The sequence below is a fragment of the Stegastes partitus genome, unplaced genomic scaffold, assembly GCF_000690725.1.
Source record: "Stegastes partitus isolate 25-593 unplaced genomic scaffold, Stegastes_partitus-1.0.2 Scaffold685, whole genome shotgun sequence".
In the NCBI taxonomy this organism is placed as follows: Eukaryota; Metazoa; Chordata; class Actinopteri; family Pomacentridae; genus Stegastes; species Stegastes partitus.
Window position 1 is genome coordinate 274,171 of NW_007578416.1, and position 16,143 is coordinate 290,313.

Here is a 16,143-nt window from a genome sequence, read left to right on the forward strand (position 1 = left end):
GCGACGCTGATAAGGCGATGCGCAGAGAGAAGAGAGCTCTCAGGAGCCAAGTGAAACACTAAATATGATGAATTGTAGCTCTCAGGTTGCCGTAGAGTTCAGTGTTTCGTTCACACTGAGTAAGCACGATGAATAAAAACAAGCAGAAAACAGCCACTCAATCTTACAAGTCTTTTAAGACCTAGGAAATGAGTCGATAAGCAACAACTGAGCTATCATTAAAAGGCTAAGAGATGAATTTTCATTTAAAAGACGAAAGTATAATATCTGTTAAACACTGCATTGAAGAAATTAATTCTAAATCTAAGTGGATCATTCAGTTAGTTTCCTTGATCATGCTATTTAATTTATGTCATTGTGAATTGACAAAATGTCGCCATGTATGGCGACGCAAAGAGCACCACTCTGAGGAAAATCGCTTATTCTCCTGGGGTAGGACTAAAATTGAACCGGCAACTAATTATTTCAAGAGCTAACAAAGCATTGAATTCATTAACTCATTAATTACATATCCAATTAGGCTGAAAATGAATTAGTCACGGGGGCAGCAGAAGATAGATGGAAGGCTTATAGGAGAAATCCGCAGGTGAATAGGAAGATGGCCGGACGGATACAGTTCAGCCTCGAACTATTCATACCCATGACAAGTTTGATTTATAGTGAATCCATATCTGACCAACAGGTTTCTTCTGGCTGGAAATGAAATGAACATGGAACAAAAGATGGTGAGACATTGTTTCAGAGATGTTAATTTTTTTTGACATTTTTACTAAAAATACCGTTATTAAATTATTCACATCCTTTCTCAGTAATCAGTGATAAAGCCTTTAGATGCCACCACATCAATCACATAGTTCTCCTAACTGCTAACAAGCTTTCTGCATGTTCCTGTTTTGAGAAGATCTCCAGGTCTTTGAGGACGGAAGGTTTGTTTGCATCACTCTGGTCTTCAGTTTCATCCACAGATTCTCGATGGAATTCAGATCTGGACTCTGGCTGTTTTACCGTCTCTGAGCACTTTGGTTGAATGTTTCAGATCATTGTCTTGTTTTTTTCTGCAGACTGCCTGATGTTTTCCTCCAGAATCTTAATGTCGTCCTCTTTTCTCATCATGCTGTTCACGTTGTCAAGGTTTCATGTCCCAATAGATGAAAAACAGCCCCAAAGCATTGCATTTCAAAGCACCTGCTGTGGTGTTGATGTTCTTGGGTTTGAACGCTTCTCCTTTCCTTCACCAGGCAAAATGTCCCCGTGTCCAAACAACTCCATGTTTATCTCATCCAACTGCAATAACCATGAAGCATAAGCATTATGCTTACTTCTTAGTCCAGGTTTTTTGCAAATGCCATGCAAGCATTTGTGTGCCTGCCTTGGAGAAGTGGAGTCCTTTATGGTTGGTGTCTATGAAGACCAGCTTTGTTTAGTGTCTGCTGGAGTGTCTGACTGAGTTGTTGATACCAGAACTGCTCAGATTCATCAGGATGGTCTTGATGACGATCCTTAGATTCTTCTTACACCCCCATTCTTGCCAGCGCAGGGATCACTTTTGGCCACCTACCACTCTCTTTGAGATTTGCCATAGTGTGGAGCTTCTTGTACTTTTTGAAGATACTTTGCACTGCAGCCACTGGCACCTGAAAACACTTTAACCAACCTGCATCTTGTAGGCAGCCACAATACGCAACTCTCCTTTTGGATGGATCATGATAGTGCGCTCACTGAGCTCTATGGTTCAAGCCATGACTTGTAGTTAACTAGTAACTAACTGGAGAAGTAGTACAGCAGCTGTTCCCAATATATAGAGTATTAGAATGCTCTGGAACATGGTGGAAATTAATAGGATCATTAGAATTGTGTAGATGCAGCATTTTTGAGGAATATGAACAATTTTGGACAAGGTGTTTTTAGTAAAACGTAAATAAAATTATCACTTAACATAATGTCGTACTGTGTTCTGTCACTTGTTTAGAAAACCTGTTGGTCAAATGAAAATTCTCTGAATCTGTAATGGGTTTGAACAATTTTCAGGTATGTAGCAAATCCACTAATAAGACTGAATGATGCTTCTTTTCTCCTCCCAAACTCTGGAACATCCTACTTCTAGGTCTGAGCCCATGTTAGGTTGCATTTGTCTGTAATTTTAACTTATGTAAGAACAGGTTTTACTGTGCATGTCTTTAGCCCCTACTGTTGTACAGGTTTTGATAGATGAGTCTGTGCGAGTGTTGGTGTTTGTACCATGCGAGTGGTAAAGTGAGCTGGAATAGGCGACTGGTTTAGCAGCTGCAGGGTTCTAACAACGTCCTTCAGAACCGGGATCCTGCCAAACTGCAGCTGCGTGCTCTGAACGTGAACGACTGGTCCCTGCCCGATGCACAACAGAACCACCTCCTGGAACAGAACAGACAAGAGACGAGTCATAGAACAGGATTTGCTTATTAATTTAGGGGGGCAAAAAAACAGAATGTATTTATCCTGCAGAGTCATCCCACTGACCAGGGGAGGCTGGAGGCTGCCGAACACAGCGATGCGTAGAGTGTGATGCAGCTTTCCAACAGCCTGAGCGAGCAGAAACACAGGAAGCTTCACTGAGGAGCCCGGAGGAATCACTCCTCTGGGCTCTAAACTGCCAAAAACCAGAGAGGGACTTTCCTCATATTCCTGAAAACAGCGACACAGGTAGAAATTAGGCGTTTTAATGCAGTCATCTGGGATCTACAGTACATGTGAAGTCTTAGGGACAGACTGGTGGAATCAAAAGCATCAAAATCCATCACTTGAACTCACCTTATGTGGGATGCTATTGTCTGATTTGTTTCAAAAACTATTAAAAAGTCTCTTATCTCTTGTTTGGTGATTTAGGGCTACAACCAAGGAATATTTTCACCATTAGTTCCCTATTCTCAAGTCATAGATTTTTAAAAAATCTATAAAATGTCAACAAAAATGTAGAAAATGTGGATTAGTTATACCGCAAGCCCAAGATGACAAATTACTTGGCAAATTACATGAGAAGATTAATGCCACTCTTACGACTGTACAGAAAAGACAGAGCTGGTTAGAGGTGAAATCAAGTTTTCTACCTTGCTAACGTGTCCATATGGTGTTTTAATATGTGACAACACATATTATGCACATAATATGAAGTTAACACCATGGCTGACAACCTTAGAACAATGATGTAACATATGTAAGAAACCTAAAGAGCCAATCCTGTCAGTTTGCAATGCAGTGCCTTCTCTATTAATATGCTTCTGCAGAGTCGGTTTCCAGTTCAAACATGAATGGCTGAATTTTTCCTCTATGACAACTTTACATTGTGTAGTGTCGAGTAGTTTTACAGAGTTGTAGGTGAGCTGGTGTGCTTGAGCTGAAGAGAGCAGCGAGGAGTGTGTGGAGAGAGAGGCAAGGACTTTATTGATCTGCACATTCTAGATAAGATAAGATAAGATAATTCTTTATTAAGCCCCATGGGGGAAATTCGGGCTGAAGCAATTACATCTATTTTAAGGCAGTGAGAGATTATTTTTATTAATAAAAAAAAAAATTTAAAAAAATAATAGAAAACATAGATAAAGAAGAGGGGTACAACATCAAATACAGGTCTTTGGCTAGAAATGAATCAGGAATGCAGCTGTTATGTGGCACCTAATGTAACCGGTCACCTTTCTCAAAACTTCAGCGTAGACTGTCCTTGGTAGAGAAATTACCTGACAAATAACGGCCTTTACAGATGTAACTTGTTATTTTCATGCATATAAGAACACCGAAACTGTTTTCTTGTTGGAAAATAATCCTTTTCTTCATGCTGCCAATGAAAATACCTACAACTAATGTGCTTGTGGCCAAATCAATAGTCCTTGTTCAATGCAAAACACAGACAAATGCATCTCAAAGTTCAGCCAAAGACTTAAGCATTCTATCCGAGTCAAACCAAACGGATACCTACAAAGGTTGCTTTGTAATTTGTACAATAATCTCTGAGCTAAGCAAAAAAAAACAACGCTGGGAGGAAAACATTTGTCTCTCATTACTCTCACTAGTATTGCATTAAGAAGGGATCTCTTCATGACCAGCAGTGACCAATAGCTCCTTTAGTGTCACTATAGACCTGTGGTGAGCCTGTCCTTTACAAATTAGATATAAAATGCTAGTTATTCAGCCGAAGAAGTGCTGGCAGGTGGCCAAGAGAGCCGTTAACCTATTTCCAGTCTTGCTAAGCTAAGCTAACAGTCTTGTGGTTGCAGCGTTATATTATATTGCCAGTTAGTGGTATCAGTTGTTTAATGAGTCTCTACTGAATCATACTTTCAAATATGAATGCATGGGCCTTAGTTTTTTGGGGGTTTTTTTTGTCTAATTATAGTATCTCTCGCCTGCCACATACATGTACAGTAAACACACAAACATGGGTTCAGTTGCCACAGTGGTCTACTTCACCTGATCCAGTATGCCATAGCAGGCAGCCATGTTGCTGGGGTTGGTCAGCTGCACTGACTGGTCGTAGGGGTGATCGAGGAAGCACCTTTGAAAGTCCAACACTGAAGGCTTTGCCACAATCTCAGGCACAACGCACCTATCAACAAAGAGGGAAAAAAACGGATGAAACAGAGAAGCAGAGGGACGAAAACAGAGAGAGGAGGAGAGGGGAAAAGATCAGAGGCTTATTTATGAATTCAACAGTAATTGCGTTGCATGATGCCAAAACTGAAGTCTATTAATTAGAACCGATTCATAAATTTACAATGACGGTGAGGAAGTCAGATTGCCGTTGCCCTACTCTGAGTGATGGTGCAGGTGACATTCCATTGTATTATTATGCAAACGAGGTTCTGAATATTTAACACATCCTCCACTGATTTGTCGACACCTGTATGCAAGTTCAATGGACCATATTCACGACTTGTCAAAGCATCAGAACAGACCGAAAGAAGCGCAGCAGAGGTTACTGGCAGGAAAAAAAAGGCTACTTTACTTCTGGAAAAAAGGATGATGGCAACTTGTGACACAAGTGTGAATGGAGGTGTCGTACATGCAGGTCTGCAACAAAAACCCACCTCTGAGCAGCTCGACTGTATGCAAAATTACCAACTGGCAGTGTAGTTTGTAATTGTATTTTATCAATTATTCATACCTTTTGCATGTAAAACCTTAATCTTAAAAGGAAGTTGTAATCAAAGCTCCCAAATAGATGTAGTGAAGTAAAACGTACACCATTTCCCTGTAAACTATATAGCATATATATTATAAAATACAATTATAAGGTTGTCCTAATTGGGAAAACTCAAGTAAAACACGAGTAAATAGAGTGTGGGATTCACATCAAGAAAATACTTCATGTCATATTATATTAGTCTTCTGTCAAAACATATTATTCATATTCAACACTTCCTTTTAGAAGAAGAGATTATATTCCACCCTACTGGAACAGCGGGATGATGATTAATTTTTATTCATTCATTTTTTATTAAGTGTCTTTTCGCAGTGAAAAAAAGATCAAACAGTGTTATGGCACAAGAGAAAAAATACTGAAAAAAACTGACCCAGTAATCTGTGTTCATGGCCTTTAATGTGCAAAGCTATACTCATTCTGCTGCAGCTTGTGAGACACAACAAAACTAAACTAGAAGAGGTTTATGGTTGCACATTACAGAGTTTGTGTTCACAGTTGTAAGTGTGTCTAACCTGGCGTTGATGGGCAGAGTCAGGATTTCCCTCCCAACACCTTCAACGTCCACTGTCAGCCCCAGCCGGTATCTCTTCACCGTGTTGGAGCACAGCGTCACCTGTGCATATATTAGAAACACATCGTATGAGACCGCGACAAGTCCAGTGGAGAGGACAAGCAGTGGCAGAAGTTAAAAGGAAAACCATGAAGAGTTACCCTGATAGACTGTACGATAAACTGACAGATGTATTGGTGTTATTATCTACAGCAGACCTCCTTGGTAAAGACTACTGGCTAACTTGAGAGCATATTTTTAAAAAATGGGATTATGTCTCGTGCAAGAAAAAGAAAAATATGTAACCGAGAACAACTTGATCACAATTTCGACTGGCTTTGTTAACAAAGTACAGGGAATCAAACAGGAGCAAGATATCTCGTCTCTCCCTTCTTCTCTTAGTTTTCTCTTCTAGCTCAGTAGAAGTATAATAAAACCCTGTAATATTTATTATATGCAGCAAGATTTGGTAATAAAAAGCATTAAACATTAATAAATAAATTGCTCTGTTACATTAATTTAATTTAATTTCCTTTAGACAAAGTTGCTCGTGGCACAAACTGACTTGATGCAGTTCATTTCTATGAAACCCCAGAAATCTCACTCTATGTTTTTGTCATTGTGTCCACATTTAAGGTGGAAATGTGGTGTTGAATGCTTATTTTGCTAATGATGGGATGTCCAGCATATGAAAAAAAACACAAAATGAACATGTTAACAAGAGAAAAAAAAGATTTCTACCAGTGGGGGACTTTCAAACCAAACCCACTGAAACATAAACAGTATACAACAAAAATAGGTTTATTGATTAAACCTGCAACAGCTATGTTTGGCCACTGGGGGGCAGTGGACACCAACTTGTATATAACATTGACATATTTAAAATGATAAGGCAAAGCTATGCTGTGCTTCTGACAACCTTAATAAATGCAACTTCAATATCCATTTTCTTTAGCTCAGGTTATCACTTTTACCATCTCTCATCTCTTTTAGGGAAATATCTGGCTCTTTAGTGGCTAAACATTCCACTATATTCGTTATAGAAGCTTTGAGGTTTAAATAATTTTAAATGCACTGTTTGTGTGTCTGAGATTTAAGTTTTGTTGTGAAGGAACCAACTTTAGGTCACTGTTGTAGTGTAGTGTTTCCTGCTGGGTTTTAATAGTTAAAAGGTCTTTCTCCCTTACTATGACTACTCAGTGCCCAAAGAGTATTTGCACTTCAGTAGGTCAATGCTAGCTACTGGTAATGTTACCATAGCAAGTTGTGGGCAGAGCAAGTAAAGCTAGACAGACATGAAGCTCATTTCACTGGGCCTCCTGTGTCAATTTGTAAAAATGTGCTTACTTGTGGCTATCAAAACAAAACTGATGACACAAGATCTGTGCTATGTTCATGGTGTCCTGTGAAGCATATCTGTATTGTTGGCTGCATTTTGTTAAACCACAATATAACCTTTAAGGAAAAACATACAAGCACATCTTTTGCAGGTAAATGCAAAATAAATTGTGGTGAATTCTCTGTTCAGCTGTACCTTAAAGGTGACGTCTGACATGGCACGCACAAAGTTGGAATCAGGGCTGACAGTGCACTCTGCAGGCAGTGCATGAAGGTCTCTAGCGGTGTGGCCTTGCCAATTCCTGTGCGACACGTCAGATACCTGTTTTGCAGCAGTAACGCTGGGAGACCCCAACCCGTCTCCCAGGACGCGCAGGGCAAACGTCATAGGAACAAAGGAGGTGTTGAAGAGGGTACAGGTCAATGTTTGAGGGAAACCTATGCAGAGACAGACATAGAGAAAGAAAGACAGACACTTTGTCTCTAAATATTGTGATTCTCTGGATGATATATATTTGGCAACAACATGAAAATATATTCATGAATATTCTAACTCACCAAAGGGTACATCTCCAAAATTGAGCTCTGAAACATTGAAGTGGAATGTGGGGACGACGACAGAACCCCTGAAAGAAAAGACACAGACACGAATCTTGAGAAACTTTAGAAACAATAAGTTGAAGGATTTTAAATTAAGTACTGTGAGTGCAGCAGAAAGTGACTATTTGGCATTTCGATTTTTAACACTGCCTCAACTTTTAGGGCACAGTTTTGAAATTTCTTCTACACATTTGAATGTTCGGATAGAACATGACTTCCAATCCCTCCCAGCTTCACCTAAAGGTCAAGGTAAGTGGCTGAGGCTGTCCTGTGACAGTTAGCAGCAAATCCTCCGAGACAGCCCCCAAGACGCAACTGTGGAAGGTGACTTTCACAATCTGGCAGGCCCCGGGGGGAACAACACCTTCCTCGGGGCTGAAGGAGAAACAGCGGCCAAAAGTGGTGTCGGGCCTCGACAACTTGAAAGGAGCATCAATCAGCCCTGTGTTTGACACTTGCACCTGGACAGAGAGAAGGATCCACTGATTAATAGTCAGTTATGTTTCCTTGTATGAGCTACAAAGTCAATATGTTTAATAAATGCAGATAACGCATGTATGACTACTGAGGTATTCCATTTAAAGTTGGTGTTAACAGAAGACAAATAATGCCAGTAGAGGTATGGCAGAGTAGAAGCGCTTTTTATAAAGCTAAGATTAGTATGTTTAGACTTTTAATTTGGTCCTAAATATAAGAGCAGACACCCAAAAATGAAAACGTAACATCGAATGTACATTATAGATAGATATATCGATAGACAAAAGAGACAGTCAATGCTACTGTCTACATTTAAGCAAAAAAAAAAAAAGCACCAAAAGACAATTAAATTGGTAAAAACTGTCAACAGTTTTTTTTGAGTGTCTTGGCTGACTGTATGAGGCACAATCTGAATCTGAATCATAGTCTCTCAGTTTCACTTTTCTTTTGTTTTGGCAGGATCGGTGCAAACTGTTTGTGGCAAATTTCTAAATGAGACATTTAGGATAAATCGATTTTTATCATTTTAAGTTTAGATTTGGTGAATTTTCCCAATCAAGCCACAAATTGCACATGATTAGTTCAGAGACCATCGGAAAGTTGAAAATCTGATGATCCTTTTGATTCTAACAGTTTCTGTCGATTTACAAAAAAAAAGACCCATCATAACTATCAAAACTGATAATTTTCTAAAGGGACTGTTCACTTTGGCTTGATGTTTCTTACCTCATATTGGAGTTTTTCCCCTATAAATACGTTTGTTATGTTCATCAGGTTATAGTCGAGTTGCACGTTAGGTCCTAAACCTTCCCCCTTGATTGTGAGAGGTAAGCGTGATTCACGGCCTGAGGGCAAACACAGACAGATATGACCAAAGATTTATTACTAACTTAAAGAGAACGAGATGAGAAAACACACTGTATGGTCAAACACTGACACAAGAACAATAAAAACATATTAAAAATGACAAGCTAATGTTTTGAGACAAGAATTCTCTGTCAAACATGAACATACAGTATCTAACGCAGGTGTATTGTGAAGGTAGTTTAAAGCACCAAATGAAGAATTAGTCCAACTATGTAACGTTACTTTCTCTATGTGGACTTATTAAAGGCTGCAAGAGGTCGGGCCTTCTGTGTTGCTTAGTAAGCTCTTGAAGCTTTTTGCAAAGTGAGGACCCGAGGCACAGGAGTGTCCAGTCTGGCTGTCATTGACCTGGGCTGCTCAGGTCATCATCTGCCTCAGAAAACATGGAAATTAATGTAAATCTGGCCTCCGGCTCAGAAGACACAGATGAAGGCCACATGCAAATTTGCCAACAACCTTTTACTACCACTGGGATGAGATGAATATATTGGGGCACTATGAGCGCATTGTCTAATATGAAAATGAGATCAAGTAGGACGGAGTCCATCAGCGTTTAAAGCACGTGTTCATTTGTGTTGTTTCAGCCAAGTTTAATTGAGGATATCATATACTGAAGGAGAAGGAAACATAAAAGAGACATCAGTGAAAAGAGTTGTTGTCCTCTGACAATAACCAAACAGACAGACACGGTTTGTTACCCAGACTTGTCTGTCTAACCTTTGTTTGCACCAACTCACAGAGGGAAGGAGAATCTTTTATGAGAAAGCCAAAGCTATTGATCTACAGGAGGGGCGTAGTGTGTGCTTGAAGTTGTTAAAACAATCAATTGCAAAGTGGTGAAGAACAAACAAAAGAAAAGAGTCATCCCCTGGTTCTGAGGGTTTCGCCTCAGTAAACAAGTCATACTTTGTGTTAAGTGTTGCTCTCAGACTGCTGTAAATGTAAACCTTATTACACATTCTTAGGTTGACCTTTAATCCAGCCTGTAGTTTGTTATATTGAGATCCTAAATCCTGCTCTTATACACTTAATCTCATCCTAACATTAAAAAGATAAGTTGGACACAAAAGACAAACTGTGATAAGACACCATTTTGCCAGCTCATTTATTATGTGTTTAAGACTAAAATAGACAAAAAGTATTGTGTTGTGGCAAAAAGTACAGCCACAAAGGAGGAACTGTGAAAGATATCTGGCGCTTCACAAGTGCCACCTTGGATTTGGTGATTAAAATGTCGCCTATATTGCTTCAATGTTTTGTTTCATTGGCTTACGAAAAATACTACGTTAATGACTAAGTTTTGAATGTTGTAACAGCTTGTAGTTCAATTCAGAGACATACGGGAAGAAACCGCAAATAGAAACATAAGTATTTATTTGTACATGCATGTTGGTCTGTGGCAGAATTGTATTATAAGCCATTTTCTGCTCTCATATGGATGTTCACATTGCTAGTGCAACCCTTAACAAGAATGGACAACCATGGTTGCTGTAGCCAGAGCTAAATGCTAACATTAGCACGCTACCATGCTCAGTATAGCAATAATAGAATGCTGAGGCTTGGCATGTATGACGTTTACCATGTTCTCCGTAGTTCATTATCATGCTAAAATTTGCCGATTTGCAGCAAACACAGCATACAGAAGAGGCTGATGCAGGTATTTGCTAATAAATGTAAATACTTTTGATGATGGCGCTAAATAAGGAATCACTGCAGTTATTAAAATTCATCCTGAGGAGGACATGAATGTTTTTCAAGTACATAGATCAAATAAACAGGTTGTTTTCCACTGCAGGAGCTGTTTACGGACAGATGGAACCTGTAGAATCTCACTAAAGGAAGAGATAGAGGTCATTACTCTGGGCAGGTACTTCTGTCTGGCCCTGAAGCACTGCTGTGCAGGTCTTGACGCTGATTGGTTAAACTGAGAGAAGACAACAGCTCACGGGTTGAACTCTGAGAGAAAACAACAGCAATTTTCTGCCCTCAAGCTACTATTTGTCGTTGCTTTGGCACACTTGGAGTTGACATCAGATCCAACGGCACGCTAGAGAGAGAGAAAGGCTACAAGGGCTGATTAGTGGGCTCATTCCTGTAGACACTGGTGCCATCTCACACCTGCCCTGTTCGGTATGTTGAGACATTTCACCAAAAAGCAAAAACACAGACCACACGGTGGCACCAAGACACAGTTCTGCCAGTGTGCTGGTTGACTGACTTTGCCTACTCCAGCATCACGGTGACAGAAAGTCTAAAATCTAGACATTGCTGGTTGTTACTGTAATGTAAACACAAATGCAGAACTGTGCATTTGAATCTGAAACCTAAATGACACTGACCTGTGATGTCACAGTAAATGGTTTGCTGGTAAAGTTTGGCCTCCTCGGGCTTGAACACAACGTGGAAGTTTGCTGTGGTGCCGGGCCAGATTTCACCCTCCTGAACCACATGAAGACAAGAATGATTAAGTGAAACAATATAAAACAGATATTCACATGCTCTGTTCACGCAAATATTAGAAGAGAGTGTCCTGCGAAGCAAGTTCAAAACACCTCAGGGATCTTTTTTGTTAGATGGCTTCACATCATGCAACATCTACAGTCAGGACAGACATTGACATGAAGCTATAAAATATATATAAATACAATAGAGAAATACAAAGATTTAGAAAACACAATACAGACTGAAATACATCGCTGCAGCAGCTAAAGCAGAAGTGAAAGCTGTCAAAAACCTGCAAACTGTGTGACTGTTAAAGACTGATTGATATAACCACCAAATTATCAGAGCGTGGGTAAGACAGTTTTATTCTTTTAGACGCAACCCTGGCAGTGTGGGAGCAAGTAAAGAACAAATATAAAAACATCAAACTGTACGTACCAAAAGTAAACCTATTGCAAATCTTATAAGGTCAACCAGAATACGGCTTTAGCGTTTAAATCAGTTTTGGATTATATCATTCTACAAAGGCATATAGAACAAAAATTTGACTTTGAAATCACTAGCAGCTCTAAAAACACCAATCTTCTCCTCTCACTGTCTGTACATTGAGCTTCCCTGGATCTTCCAGTATTGTGGATGCTATTTATGCAAAGAGGTGGTGTGTTTTTGGTACGCATCGATCTGTCACATAGAACGTAAAGTGTTCTGGAGCGGGTTTGGTGTTCAGCATAGGTTACAAAGGGGATGTACCCTGGTAATAAGCGATGTTTGAGGTGAAAACGAGGAGCTTAACATTCTACTACATTCTAGTTTAATGTAAATACCACCAATTTGCACCTTATTGTAAATACTGATGGTTTTTGCACGTCTGTAAATATCACCAATTTTTGGCACCTTGTTGCTGTTTCTTCGATCATGGTTGGTGGAATATCAGAATAGCAAAAACTGCAGACACTTTTTTTCACCAAGTTTCCACCATCATATAACTGATTTTTATTGTTCTATCAAAGCTGAGTTGTATCATTGAAAACCACATGTACATATCACTGAGCTTGCAAAATTTGAGGACTTAAAGTACATGATTTCTCAAGTTGTGGCACTTGAAGCATTGCTCTAACGATTGGCCAAAGAAAATGATGTAAAAATCGACTTGACTTCACCTTCTGTAAGAATTTTTACTCAAAAACTAATGTTCGCTATGAGCCCAGATTTTACACATCGTCAACTCAATCAATATTCACCACTTTAAAAAAAAATAAAATAAAATCTGTCAGATTGAAGATGGTCAGGAGTGGGGCATCTGGTGAATTGTGGAGGAATAATCCCAACCTAAAGTTAGAAAAAAAATCCTGTTTCGTAGTACAGGCCTCAGATGTGGAGTAAAAAATAACATGGGAGGTGACTGATTCGTTATTCTGGCTCAGCTCACACCCATAACCTGTGTGTGTGTGTCTGTGTGTGGGTGTATGTGTGTGAAGACTGCTGAGCATTTCTCTTATAAATGCCCTCCTAAAGTTTGTGTTGTGACTGGCCTACAGACTGTTTACTCTCTCTCTCTCTCTCCCACAGCTTCTCTCTCTGTTTTTATCTGTCTCCTCTCTCTCTCTGTCCAGGGAGCCCAGCTGAGTTAAGCAGAGGAGACACTGGCAGAGAAGGGGGGAGGTGAAGGTGTCAGAACAGGTCAGGCTACCTGAAGGTCCCTGGGCAGAGAAGGCCCAGTCTGTGACCCTCCTGTCACAGAGGAGTCAAAGGGGATTTACATGCAAAAGCAGAGCTGAATCTTAACTCTTTGTGACACATATAATCTTAGGTCTCATCAACAAATTATTTTTTTCTTTCCTTACAGCATTGGTGATGTAGCATTTAGCAAAACCACCCTGTGCAACACATAAGAGTGGACAGCCATGGTCACTGTATTTAACCAGAGCTCAATGCTAACATTAGCATCCTAACATGCTTGCAGTGACAACAATAACATAGTGATGTTTGGCAAGTATGACGTTCATCATGTTCTCCAAAGTGAACTATTGTGCTAAATTTGCTAATTTGCAGCAAACACAACATACAGATGAGGTTGATGCAGGTATTCGCTAATAAATCTAAATACTTTGACCCGATGATGCTGCTGATAATGAAAAAGCAGAGCTGAACCATAACTCTTTGTGACACATATAATCTTAGATCTCATTAACGAATTTCTTTCCTTACAGTCACTATGTTGATGGTGTAGCCTTTAGCAAGAACCGTCCTAACCAAACATCCCGTGCAACCCATAACAAGAGTGGACAACCATGTTTGCTGTATTTAACCAGAGGTAAATACTAACATTAGCATGCTAACTACTCATAGTAACAATAATTACATCCTGATGTTTGGCAGATGTGATGTTCTCTGACGTAAATTATCATGCTGAAATTGGCTAATTCTTAAGTGCTCTTGGACAAGCGACTGGGTCCCTGCCAGCTCAGACGAGGCTGTTGACCCCCTCAGCATTAATATGTACGCATATAGGGGAAGTTATTATCTCTGCAGCACAGAGAAAAGAAGCCATAGGCACTGTGAGGACAATTATGGTCAACTAATGAGTTGTGTGAAAGGGAAATGACATGCAAAGACGGGAAAACACAAACACACCACTGGGTCCATGGTGATGCAGCTGTGTGAGAGGGCCAGCAGACAGTCCTTTGCAGCCTGGGTTCTGCATTCCTGCAAGGCTCTGGACAGCAGCGGGAGGTAATGGAGCACTGGGTCGGACTCGTGTTGAAAAAGCAGCCGCTCCCCCTCCTCCTCCACCCCCTCCTTCTGCCGGAGCACCGAGCTCTCCCTGAAGAGAGCGAGGAGTGAGAAGGTGAAAAGTAAAATAAAGAGGTGAATGGGCAGGGTCAGAGAGGAAAAAGAGGTGAGCAGAAGAACAAAGTGTTGCCGTCAGAAAGGAGAGTGATGGAGCTATTTCTGGCAACATGTGCTTTGATAAAAAGAAATACAACCCAGCAGGGAATCCTACATGTACAGAGAGAAACACAGAGAGGGAAGTGGAGCGGATACAGACCCAACTTCTCTAATGAAAAACCTCTATTACCTGTGTTATAATAGTTTGTGAGCATCCATGTATACCTCAATAGGCTCTGGTCCTCCTGTTGCTGGCTGGGCAACACTGTCCAACAGTACTGAAGAGTTGTGTTGCTGCTGTTGGTGAGCGACACTTTGTGTCCACTGGCCATAGAGATGTAGGTGTCAGTCAGCCGGGCAGAGTCAGGTACCAGACGGATGTCCAGTTCTTCACAGGACCCATATAAGCTGATGTACACATCTTCACCTGAGCAGAAGACGACACACAAGCATCAATTCACAGACTATGACAGTGGCTTTTAGACTTTTTTTAATTATACGATTTGTTACCCGAGAGGCCAGGAGGAATGATTTTACCAGCTGTTGTACTCAGTTCAAGTGAATACACTGCTCTCAACCACATGTTTATAAGGTTTCATAGTTTGTACAGAACTACAGAGCGCAAACAAACTACATGATACTGAAATCTGTAGCCAAACACTTGATTTTGTTTTTCAATTCATTCATTCATTTGCACTTTTTGTCTAAATCTGAATTGCAAAAAAAAAAAGAAAAAAAAGTAGCCAGCAGGTTAGTGAGCACCCACTCCTGGTCACCTGGGAGTCTCACACCTAATGTGGGCAGAGAATAGAAAAGAACCTCAAAGTGGAGTCAAGGACATACTGCAGAGTCTCACTGTGAAACACTGGATCTGGACCAAAAGGAGCCTGACAGAGATCAGCAATTGAAATTACTCTCGAATATCCTGGAAAACTGGCATCTGAAACAGGCGTACTTTATTATGCTGCCAAAGCCTTTTTTGAGTGGCAGCAATGTGAAATACGACAAGCTTAAATGAATATGAAAGGTTTAAATCGAAGTGTGGTAGACTTATAGGAGATATTCTGCAGCAAGAGATGAACTCATTAATGGTTAACATTATGTCTAATGAGTCTGTGGCGGAAACGAGGTGCTGCCATAATGTGCACACACTCCAGCAGGGAGACAAAGAGCAACAATAACCAGCAACAGAAAAAAAGATGCAAAACAGGGTTTTGTATAAAGCCATGAAGAATAAGGCCTTATGTAAATTTAACGAGTGTTTGTTTACATTCAAATTGGAAGGACGAGAGATTTCCCCTGCACAAACACTCCACTTATCTTAGATAGTTTATATTTGTACCTGCAAGGTTCAGTTTTCTAAAACACAAATAAAATTCCAGTACAAACAGCAGATATACTGGGTTCTCTTGGTGACATAATTCTGCTCTCTCTCAGGTGCTTCTGTGGTTCATTGTTTCTTTCATATGACATTTCTACAGGTAAATAAAAACACACTCACCTGGGTTTGTAAAATTACTAGAAATAAAAACCGAGATCAAAGTAACACGGAGGATTTTCTGATTCACAACAAGTTCAGCTCAATGAGTCTGACGGGTTTTTCATTTTGTTGTGATTGTAGTGTTTTCAAAGCTTGTCTCCAGCCAGAACAACCATGGACACTTGCCATTTCAAACTTCTTACTCCCAATTTTTGTATTTGGTTCAAACACAGTTCCCTGTGACAAAAGTAAAACTGCTCTGAAAACCAGGTTTATTCAACTAGTGACAAATCACTTAGAGTGTTGGTTGAGGATTAGAAGCTTTAA

General features: G+C 40.1%; 1 protein-coding gene across 1 annotated transcript in view; it reads right to left on the reverse strand.

Moving 5' to 3' along the window:
* The window catches only part of hydin (HYDIN axonemal central pair apparatus protein), a 98,610-nt gene that overhangs the window by 67,605 nt on the left and 14,862 nt on the right, over positions 1–16,143 (reverse strand). Inside the window, exons 7-17 of the mRNA XM_008290584.1 lie at positions 14,562–14,763; positions 14,082–14,271; positions 11,345–11,444; positions 8,865–8,983; positions 7,899–8,122; positions 7,620–7,687; positions 7,258–7,499; positions 5,686–5,786; positions 4,441–4,576; positions 2,497–2,661; positions 2,239–2,391 (exon numbers count right to left, since the gene is read on the reverse strand). Coding sequence (XP_008288806.1) covers positions 2,239–2,391; positions 2,497–2,661; positions 4,441–4,576; positions 5,686–5,786; positions 7,258–7,499; positions 7,620–7,687; positions 7,899–8,122; positions 8,865–8,983; positions 11,345–11,444; positions 14,082–14,271; positions 14,562–14,763 — 1,700 coding nt within the window. The remainder of the gene's footprint in view (positions 1–2,238; positions 2,392–2,496; positions 2,662–4,440; positions 4,577–5,685; positions 5,787–7,257; positions 7,500–7,619; positions 7,688–7,898; positions 8,123–8,864; positions 8,984–11,344; positions 11,445–14,081; positions 14,272–14,561; positions 14,764–16,143) is intronic.